At 45.7% G+C, this 14654-nt stretch overlaps 1 protein-coding gene across 2 annotated transcripts; it reads right to left on the reverse strand.

Annotated features, from left to right (window-relative positions):
* Positions 1-5973: 5973 nt before the first annotated feature.
* Fam205c (family with sequence similarity 205 member C) lies at positions 5974-12095 on the reverse strand. 2 transcript variants are annotated; one of them, XM_028779067.1, is made up of 5 exons: positions 11911-12095; positions 11401-11446; positions 10947-11007; positions 9552-10042; positions 5974-6527 (listed from the first exon to the last, which is right to left on the reverse strand). In XM_028779067.1, exons 1-5 carry the CDS (start codon positions 12061-12063, stop codon positions 6283-6285), a joined length of 996 nt encoding a protein of 331 aa, XP_028634900.1. In that variant the 5' UTR covers positions 12064-12095; the 3' UTR covers positions 5974-6282. The 2 variants fall into 2 exon arrangements, with proteins under 2 accessions (XP_028634900.1, XP_028634901.1); XM_028779068.1 differs by having other exon boundaries at positions 6283-6524; positions 11911-12060.
* Positions 12096-14654: the final 2559 nt, after the last annotated feature.

Below are 14654 nucleotides of genomic sequence, written 5' to 3' on the forward strand. Positions count from 1 at the left end.
GCCCAAATAAACCAGTTCTTCCCGTTGAGGTGTTTTATCTCAACAGCAGAAAAGTAACTAATGTAATCATGTTGCCAAGTTGCATTCTATATATTAGCGTTAAAACCTGTAGACCTGAGCCACTCTCGACCTTGGTCAAAGCAACTGCTTTTTGCAGAGGACACCAGTCAAAGTGGAGACACACAACTGGTCACAATGCTGAAGATAAAAGACTGGGCGCTCAGCACTAAACGGGACATCTGTATTCACACCCTAGCACCAGGGCTCGGGAACTTTGCAGAAGACAAGATGGAAGAAGTATAACCTGGAGGACGGGCAGAGTGCTGTGAAGTCCTGTCCTCTAGACATGGCATGGCTCATAGTCATGAACTCACAGAAGCTGTGCTACCTGCACACGAGCAAGCCAGCCTGGCACAGATGACATAGATGATCTCCAGGCCCCACCCCTCACTGAGGAGCCATTGGCTGCTGATTGCTGCTGGGGAAAGGAAGCTCATTATTTTTTGAGGCTGTGGTCATTGTTAGATTTCCCACGCTCTACTGGATGTCCCCACACCCATGCACATATAGGCAGCACTAACTGGATTCAGTGGGCTACTAAAAAAATAAATAAAAAGACATGACGGACATATTAGAAGGATAAAGGAGTAGTTAGAGGGGAAATTGGAGATTTGAAGATTATTGTCATATTTCATGTGTGAAATTCTCAAGAATGAAGAAAAACTATACCAAAAATCCTTAGAGAGTAAAAAGAAAGAAAATTGTAGGATGTATAACACAAATAGGAATGTCTGATTAGTGGGAGTGGCCCAAGGTAGGTGGTATTAGTAATACATGAGCCGCAACTGCCATTCAGCCCAATCAGAACAGCAGCGTCAGAGTCGGACATGTAGCTGCACACCTGGGATCCCAACATGGCCATCATGAATTAGAGACCAGCCTATGCAGCAAGACCTTTTCTTAGAACAAAAAAAAAAACAAAACATATCAAAGCGAAACTAATACTTCATGGCTCAGCCTGCATGCCATCGTGGTGGAGTCCTGGGCAAAGGCTAGACGAAAGGAGCCTGAAAAGACCTGTGTAGTTCTTGGTCTGGTGCTGAGCACACGTGACACCTTCTCCAGAGAAGTGTGTATGTGTAAGCGTCCTCCAGCTTACATGTATGAAGACATTGTTGTATGTGTCTTCAGCAGTATATGATGCTTTATACTGGGGGAGTCCTTCTGTCCCCAATACTCAGCAGTGAGCCTCTCTAGGGACTCAGCCAATCCAGGCTCCTCCCAGTTCTCTACAGAGAAAGACCTTGCTGGTGGCCCACTCACCAGCTACTCCAAGGTCTTCTAGAATTCTCCCTTCAATATTTCAGCCACTCGGAAATTCCCACTCTTGGAAGCAGCTCCCTTCTCTTCCCCTCTGCCAGTGCAAGGTGACTGTCACCAAATTTCCCAGGTGGGTTCCCACCCTCTTCCCCTCCCCTTTCACCTTTGCCATATTTGGTGCCATTGACTCCCTATTTTGCTAAAACAATCACTGTCCTTGTAAAAATGTTTAAATCAATAGTCAGTGACTTTAACAAACAGAAATGAAGTATAATGTACAAGGTGAGCTTTAGGAATTAATCAATATTGGTCCCTCAACTGTAAGAAAGAAAAGTGTGACACAAGATATAATAATAAAGAAAATTGCCAGGGGCCAGAAAGGGTTATGGGAACTTCATATTTTCCAATCCATTTTTCTGAAAATCTTAAGCTGTGTCTTTAAAAACTTAAAACTTAACACAAATAATTTTTACAAACTATAATCATTTATTAATATCTTTCCAGAGACTCAGCTTGTTCAGGCAAAGGCAAGGCAAGATGGTGTGGTGGTTTGAATATGCTTGGCCCAGGGAGCAGCCTTGTTGGAGTAGGTGTGGCCTTGTTGGAGTAGGTGTGTCACTGTGGGTGTGCTCTGTAAGACCCTCATCCTAGCTGCCTGGAAGCCTTCAGATGAAGATGTAGAACTCTCAGTTCCTCCTGGACTGTGCCTGCCCGGATGCCACCTTGATGATCATGGACTGAACCTCTGAACCTATAAGCCAGCCCCAATTAAACATTGTCCTTATAAGAGTTGCCTTGGTCATGGTGTCTGTTCACAGCAATAAAACCCTACCTAAGACAGATGGCAATGGAGAGGTGTGTTAAAGGGTGAGGCCTTGGGTAGGTAAGATTCTGAGGCTATGAGAACTTAGTAGCCAGCTGTCTTACACAAAGCACATGGAGAATTGGAGAGGGTGAGGAGAATAGGGGCCCTAGAGTCAGGGATTTCCCACAAGCTGCGATTTTTTAATAGGAGCGGGGAATTTCTGCCCCTGCTCAGGTGTCTCCGTTGCTTGCTGGCAAAAGGCTGTCATGACAAGATTGTACAAAGCTAGGAAATGAGGAGGCACACATTCACTCCTGTGCTCTGCACATCTTATGACCTCACTTCTAGGATAAGGTGGAGGCAGGGGTAAAGGTTAAGAATTTTGGGGGGCAGGGGGGGGGAATGGAGAGATGGCTCAGTGGTTAAGAGCACTGACTGCTCTTCCAGAGATCCTGAGTTCCCAGCAACCACATGGTGGCTCACAGCCATCTGTAATGAGATTTGATGCCCTCTTCTAATGTGTCTGAAGAGAGTGACAGTGTACTCATGAATTAAAAGAAAAGAAGAGAAGAGAAGAGAAAAGAGAAGAGAGGAGAGGAGAGAGAAGAGAGAAGAGAGAGGAGAGGCGAAGAGAGAAGAGAGGAGAGGAGAGGAGAGGAGAGGAGAGGAGAGGAGAGGAGAGGAGAAGAGAAGAGAAGAGAAGAGAAGAGAAGAGAAGAGAAGAGAAGAGAAGAAGACTTATTTCAAAAAAGAACTTGTTGGAAAGACAGATTCCTTCAGATCATCTACTGCCTCTGGCACTTACAATCTTTCTGCTTCATCTTCTACACAGATCCCTGAGCCTTGAGGGAGGGTATTTTTAATAAAGACATCTCACTTAAGGCTGAGTGCTCCAAAGTCTCCCTCTCCCTCCACATTGTCCAGTTGGGAGTCTCCTTGTTAGTCACCATCTACTGCAAGAACATTCTCTGAGGAGAGCTGATAGCACCATAAACTTATGGATAGCAATATGAGGGTAGAGAGGATCTGGAAGGAGTTGGGGGAAGGGAAATATGATCAAAATATATTCTATAAAAAAAAGTAAAATAAACATGAGTTCATGAGGATCAATTGCCCTGTTTTGCCATGAAATAGAAGCCAGATGACAGCCTGGAGTGGGACATGGGAAGAACCCACTCCATCTTAACCCAGGAAGTGTGCACATGAACTTGGTTTCCCACCTGAGCCCATCAGTTCCCTCATTCAGATCTCCCTGTAATCTCTTAGCTCTGTGGCTCTCTGCCTAGCTCCCACTGGGCAGAGGATGCCTGTTGGAAGACCTCCTTGATCTATGGGGTGCTTCAGGAAAACATCTGGGAGAATGTTAGTTCAGCAAGCCTGGGCCTTGTGTTTCTCTGCTTTGAGGATCAACTAAGGGCTGGTCTTCCTTCCTTTAGGCACAGAATTACCCTGGAGGGGAGGGATGACACACACATATCCATATTTTCTCCCACCTGGGGTTTCTGTATCCTGTTAGCAGTGAACACATTGTGCTTAAACATCAGGGTCCTATGAGAGGAAGGAACTACCATTACCACTTCCTCTTGACTTGATGGGATGGTGACAGATCCAAAGTTTCCTTATGAACCAGAGATGTCCACTCCCACACCCCCAACTGCTCCACCACACCCCCTCAGCTCTGTCTCATACACATCACAAGGAAGCCCTGTGTTTCCTGCCCTTGCCTCGGCTCTTTTCTGAGGCAAAATACACCAGACATGCTGCCTTCTGAGGAATACTGGATGGCCAACAGGAATCCACATAATCAAAACTGTCCCTTTTCCTTCCTCCTTCCCAGTTTTCAACCCCCCGTTCACTTCTTCCACATCCTTGCTGATCCACTGCTGAGTGGATGATGCCCCACTTCTCTTCTCCAGTCTCAGCTCTTCCTTCAACTCCCCGGATACAGCGCTTCCTCGGAGATCTCTCTTGCCGCTCCCAGTTTCGAGAGTACCTGCTTCACACTTATGATCTGCAGCTCCGTCCTTTCTGCCCATCCTGAGTCGCATTACCTCCAACTCCTTAAAGATAGAAACTTGCCAAGGTAACCTCCAGAAACCATCACTTCTGACTTCCCAGCTTTGATTCTCTGGCCACCCTTTTCCTCTTACAGCCCAAGCTCTTTCCTGCTCACTCACTCCTTCCTCTTGGCCTTTGCCCACACTCGCTTGTGTGTGGAAGAAGCGCCTTTCCTGACCACCATCACCCTCACCAGCCAAATATGCAGTTTCAGCTGCCCAGAGTCCTCTTTCTCCTTCAGAAGTTCTCACTTCTCAAACCATCAGTTTACCTCTTGACTATTCTTGCCATCAGCTGCTGAAGAACTGTTTTCTGTTTAAACCCAACCAACAGACACACACCACCCTTGGAGGGCAGTTCATCTCCACCTCACCGCCCCTTACACTGTACGCAATCAACTACTTTCTTCAAACAAAACAAAAGGCCTAATTGTACTTTCATGGAACAAAAGTTATCAAAGAGGTCAATTATATTTGTTTTTCAAGACACAGTTTCTCTGTGTAGCCCTGGCTGTCCTAAAACTCTGTAGACGAGGCTGGCCTCAAACTCAGAGCTCCACCAACCCCTGCCCACCCCCACCCCCATTGCTTCGATTAAAGGCGGGCACCACCACTGCCTAGCTTTGCAGATCTTACCTGTTCTTTGGCTGTTCTTTTCAAGATCATGAAGGCTCTATTGCTCAGTCTGATAGTCAGCACCAAGTCATCTCACCTGACAGATTGGCTGCTCTTCAATTGGTTGATAGTTTTTTCTACTTGACCTGTTTCTACTTGACCTTCCTCCCCAGCCTTCTGGGTGCTACCCTCTCCTGCCTTCCTTCTACCACACTGGCTGATGCTTCCTAGTGCCCTGTGCTTGCTGGATTCTTTAGGATTTTTTTCTTTTCTCTTCACTTCTTTTATTTTTGTCCCTTCCTCCCTTCCTTCTTTTCTTCTCTTCTAACTCCCAAAATATGTTATTATTGAGTTTCTGATGTACATGAAGTGTTGTTAACTTGGGTGGAGCCAGCGGAATACGTTGTAAAGACCAACCAACTCTGTTTTTGAGAAGCTCCATTTTGTGCAAGTCCTGACCAGGGACCACAAAGACCACTTAAGCAAACATTCTATGGCAACCTCCCCTTAGCAGCAGCCAATCTAGGCTACAACAGCATCGTCAAAGTACATATAGATAACCTAAAATAGCCTGCAGAAAATAGATAACCTAGCCATCTTATCAGGTGGTTTAGTTCCTATGTTTGGTTTCTGGAGATTACGCCAGAAATGCAGTTTTTAAAATATTAACTTGCGGGTCAGAATGGAAATTCCCCAAGCTTGCTGCTGTAAGCACAATAAATACCCTGCATCCCTAGACTCAGGGCTCTCACTTCTGACCCACTCTGACAGTGAGAGCCCTTGCTCGTGAACTCAGAGTAAAGAACCTTGTGTGCTTGCATCAGAATTAGCTTGATGGACTTTGGATTCCCTGTGACATAGGCATGACAATGTAAATTGTGAAAGGGAGAGATAGCACAGAGGCAGAGTGACCATTCTTAGAGGAAAAGGTAGGTAGCTCCTATTCGATGTGCTTTAAACAAGGGGCCTTCCCTTCTCCACACTAGTCCCTTTACCCACAGGAGATTATATATATATGTATGTGTATGTGTACATGTACATGTATATGTATATATGATGCTGACCCATCAGAATGAAGGGCAGATTTAAGCATCCATACCACACAGAGAGCTTTTCCTACTTTATCATATACGGCAATGAAAACAACAACAACAAAAAAAATAATACAGGTAGTTCTTTGCTTTATAGGCATAGAGTATACTTGGAGAATATCATGGCATACTTGCTTGGGAGTAGAAATGATGGTTGACAGCCTTTGTTAGGGAGGATGCAGAGCTTTGGGAGCCTATGAACTCTTTTTGCTTGAAATGTTTATCCTCTTTCTGTGAACCAGGACCTTCTGAGAGGAGATCTGACATTGATTTCCTAGCTGGTTGACGCTAATCGTAGACAGTTTTGAAGCAGCTGTGGAGTAGCCATGGGGCCCAGGGTTGGTTGGGAGAAGGGGTGCTGGAGACGTGCAGGCGCTGCAGGAGCCAAGGAAAGTCAAATGTTCCTCTTGGCACGGAGAGGCTTGGCTTTTGGATCATTTGCAGGCTTCTCCTTGCCGGGTCCCTCTGCATGGACTTTGAAAGATCTGTGGCTCTTCTCAGGCTGTCCAGTCTCGGGTTTGCCCCCTACCTCAGACTTAAAGACAATGGGTTCCTCCGGCCTGTCGCATTTCACTTCAGGGTTAACCCAGTGAGAAAAGAACGTCATCTTGTTATCCATTTCGGCTTCTGAGGCTGCTGCTGGCGCTGGGGGCGCTGCTGGCGCTGGAGGCGCTGCTGGTGCTGAGGGCACTGCTGGCACTGAGGGCACTGCTGGAAAGGTGAGACTCTAGTGAGTATAGTCTCCCATTAGACCCTTCAACCCTCAGCCCTACCAAGTTTCACCCTGGAAGAATAGCTTTGGAAGAATGGCCTGGAAGAATGGTGTGGCCTGGAAGAATTCCCACCTTGAAATTTTTCTGTTTTAAAAAAAATAAAGCCTTGCTGGGCAGTGGTGGCACATGCCTTTAATCCCAGCACTTGGGAGGCAGAGGCAGGTGGATTTCTGTGTTCGAGGCCAGCCTGGTCTACAGAGTGAGTTCCAGGACAGCCAGGCTTACACAGAGAAACCCTGTCTCAAAAAACCAATAAATAAATAAATAAATAAATAAATAAATAAATAAAAAATTTGTTTTTTTTTAATGAAGCCCCTTCTTGAATACTGGACCAGCCTACTAAGTTGGCATGGTAAGATCTAGCCTTATAAAGGCTGGGCACTCCAGGACGGGCATTCTCAGGACCCTTGCTGTAAGATCATTGGTTTAATCTAATGGTTGTGCAGATAATCTTATTTGGTTATTTTGGCCCAAGGAATCCTGAAGGATACTCTGGGAACCAGTTAAGAAACTGGTGAGTGTTGTTGAGAAACTGAAGGCCACAAATGGGAATACAGATGGTGGCTCTACTGAGGGAGGTCTCAACAGTCCCTACTCCCTGAAAGCAACTCATCTGCATAAAATAAAATTCTACCTGAGAGAGAGCCTAAAGAGCAGATGGGAGAGTCAAGCGGCCCTGGGGTGCGGCTTAGAAATCTGCTGGCACATGAGCCTCAGCAGAGTGTGTCTGCGCTCTTGGCTGGTTTGAATTCCACTGGGTTCTCTGTCTTCCCTGCTTAGGTAAGGACTGGGCTTCACCCTGGTCTAAAGGGTCCAGGGGTTCTCAGGTTAGATTATTCATGTTGACCCCCAAGTACGCACAAGAATCTGGGAGATACCCGAAGCTGCATGGGCGAGCCTTAGGACGCTGTGCTCAGTCTAGGACTCCCTTGGCTGTACTCTACTATCTTTAGTTCTGCTGAAAACTACTCTTGCAAGATCACTCTAGGTCTAAGGGACATGGCAGTCTTGGTTGGGTAAGAGTTCTGGGCCAATGCTTTCTTTTGCTTGTTTAGATTAGCAAACATCTGCTGCGTGAAGGAAGTCTTTGACCAAAAGGTTTTCCCTGACTGAGTGAGATTTCTCCAACTGTATTTCTAGGAATTTCTTTTTCAGGTTGAAATTTAGTTTGGGAAAGATAAGTGCTTTGAGTGATTGTGGAATGTCAGGAACACATCCTCCGAGGTACTTCAGCCTGGAGTACAGTCTCTGCATAAGGTGTACTGGCACTTGGAAAACCTGGCCGGACCTTAATATCCCACTATTAAGACTGAATCAGAGACTCCAATGGACTCAGGCCCCATCTCTGAATTGTGTTATTGTCTATGATGGCCAGTGTAATAGCACAGAGAGATTCACAAATCAGCAGGCAGCCATGGTAGGAAAGCAATCTTGTTCCCAGTTTCTCAATGGCTCCCTAAGACAAGGCTTAGATGGCTTAGGGTCATTGCTAACAACATCTGGCAACTCTGTTGCTGCTGGTCAAGGCCTGTAAGCATCCAGCAAGTCTGATCTGAGCCGGAGGCTGATTACTACTATCTATGTGTCTCAGACTTGTTTTCCAGAGAAGACCAGAACCAAGTTGCTGTCCAGAGTTCCTGGAATGCTGTAGACAGTGATTTTCTGTCTCAGAATTCATGGATGGAGGCAGGAATGGTGCTCCAGCAGATCTTCCTACATATGATCTGCCGTCAGCCTCTCAATGTTCTGGTGTAATCAAGCAACTGTGGACTTGCCACAATAGATCTGTATAGGTCATCATCCTTTCAAGGGCTACCAGGGCTCAGACAGAGAACAAAGTCACCAAAGATCAGAGTTGTGCTGCTTCAGGGCAGGGGCCACTGCTCAGCAGGGGACAGGAGCAGCTGGATCTTTAGGGAATAGTTTCAGCAATACTAAATCAACCTGCCATTTCAACTGCTTTTGGAGGTAGAACCCAGCACACTGCAGGACAAGGCTGCTGCCCTCGTGAGGTCTGAAATGGCTTCTAATCAAGATCATCCCTGGATCTGGTGAGGCAGGCTGGAGCACATCTCAGTGTTACACTGTGGTTTTCTACGTCCACAGAGCTCTCTGGACGAGTGGCAAACCCACTGAAGCTACCATTACTATAGTCACAGGCACCAAGACTTCACATTTGGCCTTAACTGGGAAATTAATCTGAGTTTGTCCAAGTTTGAGAATATGGGGAAGAAGCTAATGCTAAGTGGAATGTAGGAAATTTTAAGCAATGCAGAGATAAAGGAATAATTGACTAAGAAAGTCTCATACTCTCCCCTGCCCCCTTGTGGAAAGATCTCTAAAGGCAGACTCAAAACCCAGTGAGCAAAAGATAAACTACAGAAAGAAAACTAGAGATGGCACACTGGTGTTTCAATGTCTCATACATGCGCACGTGTACACACACACACACACACACACACACGCTCCTTTAAGGCATTATATAAAGGCCACTAAAATGAAAGCTTAACAGAGAGAGTAGAACCTAACTAAGCAAGGGAGGGGTCTGTGGTCTACTTTGGAGTGGCCTTCTGTGACTGCTAGAGTCATGAGGATGACAGCCCGTCCTTTCAATGATTGGTGATTGTTGGGTTTCTGGGCTTTGAAAATATTATAAATGATGAAGCAATGTGACAAGATGCCCCGGGGAAATACTCCTCTAGAGCATCAAGGGAAAATTCAATGTGGGCACACATGCATTTATAGCCTCCTGTACTCAGGGGAACCTTGGGGCCTTTTGGACATAGAAACAGCAGGTACTGAGAATATGAGGGTATAGGGTATCAGTTTAGGTTCAGGAAGCTCTGGGTGTTGGGAATAGGAAGGAACCTAGCACACAAGGGCTGCTGACCTTTGTTCTTCGAGACGAGTTTCTTGCTTTTCTTCCTCTTCTTTTGTTGGGTTGCAGGCACCCCAGGCTCTTCCATACTTGAAGATGACAAGCCACTTGCATCCTGGAACACATTTGATCCTTGAGGTTCCTGCTGTTGCTGAGGAACAGAATGGTCACACGGGAGGACAGCGTCACCAGTGGACGGAGCAGCTGACTGATCTGTTGATTTCTGATCTGTTGATTGTGACCGCGTGAACCTGGATGGCAATGAAATGTCTCTGGAGTGTTGGGAACTGAGCTCTGAACTCCGGTCAGCCAACACTTTGGATGGAGACAATGCCTCCAGGCAAGAAAAGCTACGCGAGGGCCTCAGTGCAGTGGAAGGGGTCTTTTTGTTCTCAACCCCCAGCAATTGCTGGATTTCCAGAGCCATGGCATTGCAGATTGGGCAAGAGGGATCTGGACACAGGAGCCGCCGCACACTTCCTTCTTGTGGGAGCCAGCCCTGGCTAGGAAGGGAAATGGCAACCATTAATGACAGCATGAAGACTGCTTTCCTTCCCTCTCCCTACAAGCTCTGGGCCTCTACCTTCTGAAGTCTGCTATTCTGCTTTTCTTGAGTTGAGTGGGTTGGACTGAGAGCCCAGGAAGAGGTCTCAGACAAGCTATCGGAGGAGGGTACAGTCCTCATAGAGAACTGGGAACTCCAGTCAGTTTTCTGTCAACCTTATTGAGAAGCTGAACCAGAAGAAAGAAACCAGGCAGATAGGCATCAGGTGATTAGCTGATGGGGAACCACCAAGGACACCACCACAGAAGGCCTGAATCAGTTTTATTTGGGGACTAAGAAACCCAATGCCTGGTAAGCAATATGTCCAAACTGTAAGAAATGAGGTCCTCATTCTAAGAACTGTAGGTGTCCCCGCTGCTGTCTCCAACATCTCTCATAAATCAATTCTACTCTATAAAACTCCTAAGAAAAAAATATAAGATTGCTAACTGAGAGTATCCCAAGAACTGGCCTATGGAAGAGAGATGAGGTTATGTATAGCAGCTGAATTCAGCCAGACTCAGAGTTCTACCCTTGAAAGGATGAAGCTGGAAAGAGACACAACAGTAATGGCTTCTTTATGCCAAACCTATTCTTTTGATTGAACCATCTATCTCAACACAAGCAATGCCATCACCAATTAACCCTGAATTGCAGACCTACGAGGACCTAGTCTAAAATGGGTAGCCCTTCCCTGTTGAGACATAGGAGCCCCTTCTGCTCTGACAAGCTTCTTAGCTCGGACTGACATACTCCATGGTGTCTCTAGTCAGCACCCCCACCCTCCTCCCTTGCCCAGACCAGGCTAAGTGATCATCACATCCAAGCTAAGAGCTGGGAGAATACAGAGAGCAAACGGTCACCTTTTCATGGTAGAGAGCAGCTTCTGCAGTTTATCAGCTTCTTCCTTGGATGTTCTCTTAGCTAAAGGAGGAGGACACAGTGTTAGGCCGAAGGGAAGGCTGAGGGGGCAACCTATAAGAAGCTGAAGCCCTTTGAAGGACAGGTGACTTGGCAACCCCAAGAGCACATGCTCTGAGTACAACTGTTTGCTTGCTGTCCTGTATCTAACTCTGCATGAGCTTCAACGCCCTGCTAGTGGCCGTCTTGTAGAAAAGGAGGAGGTGACATGAGGTCAGATAGAGGATGGGACAGTCCCAAGTCTTCCCCACCCACATAAGTCTTCATTAGTTCTCACTGTTTATTTTACAGTCTTCAAGGCTTGAAAACGCCCGGTTTCTGGGGCCAGTCATCACGGAGGGTGATCTGTGGAACCCCCACCCACAGGGGTAGAGAGTCAAAGGAATCAGGACTTACCTCTTGTTGTTCTATCGCTAGGCTTTTGTTTGATTCTTCTGAAACACTTGAAAGACAAAAGCATTACAACATGAAGCTGAGACATCAATTTTTTTTCACGTCTAAAGTGAAACAAAATTCTGAAGTCTTCCCCAGTCACGGTCTGTAGTCCAGCTCTGTAATCCCTGCATTTCCCCTTCATCTCATGACTCCAGCTCATGTTCTCTTCCTATCTCTGACTTGCTTTGAGGCTCTTACACACTCAATACCCTCCACCCCACTTCATGGACAAGTTCTGTGGAGGACTTGTGGGGCAGGAAGAAAGGGGAACAAATTAATGGATGAGCAATGCTAGTAACCAAAGGACTCCAGGGATCAAAGGACACAGATGTCCACCAACCCACCGATCTGGGATCTAGTGAAAAAATCCTTATTAAAAAAAGAAAAACCAAGAAGTAAGATAACCAGGAAACGTGGAGGGGATAAATTTCTCTGAACGACATGCTCAGGCCTGGTCATAGTAGTCCCTACCTTGGTACAGCTCTTGTTAGGCCCCAACCCCAACCGTAATCCTCGGTGGCTCCTTTTCACATGCCAAATAATCAGTGCAATAATGAAGATAGATCCATACGTATATACTGAGCATCCCACATCCCACAGGATAAAAGAAGGGATCAACATCATTCAACGTCCCGAGTCATCCCTCTCCTAGGCTTCCAGGGTGTTAGAATGCAATGCCTCTGAATTCTAGAGTTCGGCTCTCTGCCTCACAGAAGATATACCCAGGCCACCAAACTACATCACAAAGAGCCCTTGTTCCATAAAGCAGATGTAGAATTACAAATCTTTCCCTATCTTGGATAAACTCATGTGGTGATTCGGTGTTCAGATGAGGGTTTCTGGTTGTCTATACGGGCTGCAGAGCCCGTGATAAAAGCTGCCGTGGTCACGGGTGCCATACCCGCTTTGTGCTTTCCTACCCCCTGTACATCGAGTTCCCTGCTAATTCCACAGTCTGGCAACTGTCTCCAGACAGCTGAGTCTTTATGTACACTAGATGCTCTTCAAACAAGATGGAGGTTAAGAGGAATACCATAAACCAAATCATCTGTACTGGGGAGATAACTAAAAATCATACAACAGGGTCGGGCAAGCATTACATTCTTAAACTGTAAAAGCCTGATTTTAATGTGTCGGGGAATGACTGATGGCTACTATTGAAAGGCTTAGGGTAGGGGTTGTGTAAAAATAGGTTGGAGGAAAAAGACAAAAAAAAACCTTTCTGGCTCTTTATTTGTGTATTTGCTTGTTTATTTTTGAGACGGGGTTTCTCTGTGTAGCCCTGGCTGTCCTGGAACTCATTCTGTAGGCCAGGCTGGCTTTGAATTCAGAGATCTGCCTGCCTCTGCTCTCCGAGTGCTGGGATCAAAAGCGTGCACCACTACTCAGCTACTGTCCTTTTAACTATTTCTGAGAGTTGTGAGACTTATCCTAGGCTGTGCAGTCTATCTTAAAGTGGGTGGGAAGATATTATAAACAGCACCTTCCACAGAAGCACATGAATGAGACTAACTTGAAAGTCCCATTCATTGTATTCCTTACAATCACCTCTGCAGATCTTGTGGCACCTGGCCTAGTCCTTGAAATAGGCCAAGGGCTACAAACCTGTGAGTCTTTGCTTGAAACTACCAGATTGCAATATTTGACTGAAAATGTGTTTTATAAAAATCTGAGTGCCCTTAGGCATAGCAAGATTTCCTCTATTCCACCCCAATGCCCACCCTGCCTCACACATTAATGCCAACTTAATGGTCCTGGTGACAGGACAGTGTGTCGCCAACAGTTTCTTTGATAAAGTCTTGTTCAGATTAAGAGTGGTCTTGGTTCAAAGTCTCTAAAAAGGTCATTTGGTCCTTCCTTCAGCATCCAGCCTTCCATCAAACAGACATGGTAAGTATTTAACGTGTGCTCACCCTGAGTTAGACAGCACGGATGCACATGGTAAGTATTTAACGTGTGCTCACCCTGAGTTAGACAGCACGGATGCACATGGTAAGTATTTATCGTGTGCTCACCCTGAGTTAGACAGCACGGATGCACGGGAAGGTAGATAAGGATTGCCTGTTTGTCCACAGGATGCTTGAAAAATCTAATTGCAAAGCAAGACTAAATCATCTGAAGCAAGAGCCACCCTTTCCTGGGACTGGGAAAGTGTGAAATGGTGTTTTAACAGGGACACTTTCTGTTCTGGAAATGTACAGTGGTGACAGCCAAACTGAGTGTCCTTTATGCTTCTGAACACCGCACTTAGAAACAAATAAGGGGCAGCTATGGAACTCAGTGGAAGAACCTTTGCCAATGGGTTTAAGGCTTTGACCTGATCCCCAGCACCAAAGTAATATAGTAAATACATGAATACCAAGAAAAGTTATTTAAATGGTGAGTTTATTTTATGCTAAGTATATCGCAGCAAAAAAATTTAAATTGTGGTTATGAGGATTTTTTTTTTACTACTTACAAGGAAGAATATTCTGGAAATTATTTGATAGATGAATCAATGAATATTTTTCTTAAATATCTCTTACCAATTTTTAGATTAAAGATGATTTAGGAAAAGTCACGCTTCAATACCAGACAGACTCGAGCCATTTCCACATCCTTTATGAATTTGCAAAATTCAGGAATGAGAGTATTCATTCACAGAAAGAATACTAAATGGCAGGTTAGCAAACGTCAAGTAACAAGCAGTGCTAAGTTGGAGTCTGGGATATCTTCACAGGCTCGAGTTTCGGCTCTGGAGACCTCGGGAGGGGTTCACCAGGCCAGGCCTTTGCAGGTTATAGACCTGGGTCATGCTCTTTCTCTACATCCTAGCCCACACCATGGGGACAGCCACTGCCTCGTGTTCCCACAGACTGAGCCACTCTGCCATGCTTGCCCACTATAGAAACTAGAACTGCAAGTGAGCCAAGATGAAGCCCTCCCTCCTATTTGTCAGACATTTTGGTCCCAGTGAGACAAAAGCAACTCAGATAATCAGTGTGTGTCAGTGCTTTAGCAGCAGGTCCACATGCCTGCGAAATAGCAGATTTCTTTTTACTGTTGACGAACCTCAATCTGAAACTCAAAGTGTTCCAAAAATCTGAATTTAAAAAAAAAAAATCTAACATGATACCACACATGGAAAACTACATACCTGACCTCACGAGACAGGTCATAGTCAAAGCACAGGCACATTAAATAACCTTGAGTCTACATCTATAAGGTCCTGATGA

Source organism: Grammomys surdaster, unplaced genomic scaffold, assembly GCF_004785775.1.
Source record: "Grammomys surdaster isolate TR1022 unplaced genomic scaffold, NIH_TR_1.0 344, whole genome shotgun sequence".
NCBI lineage: Eukaryota > Metazoa > Chordata > Mammalia > Rodentia > Muridae > Grammomys > Grammomys surdaster.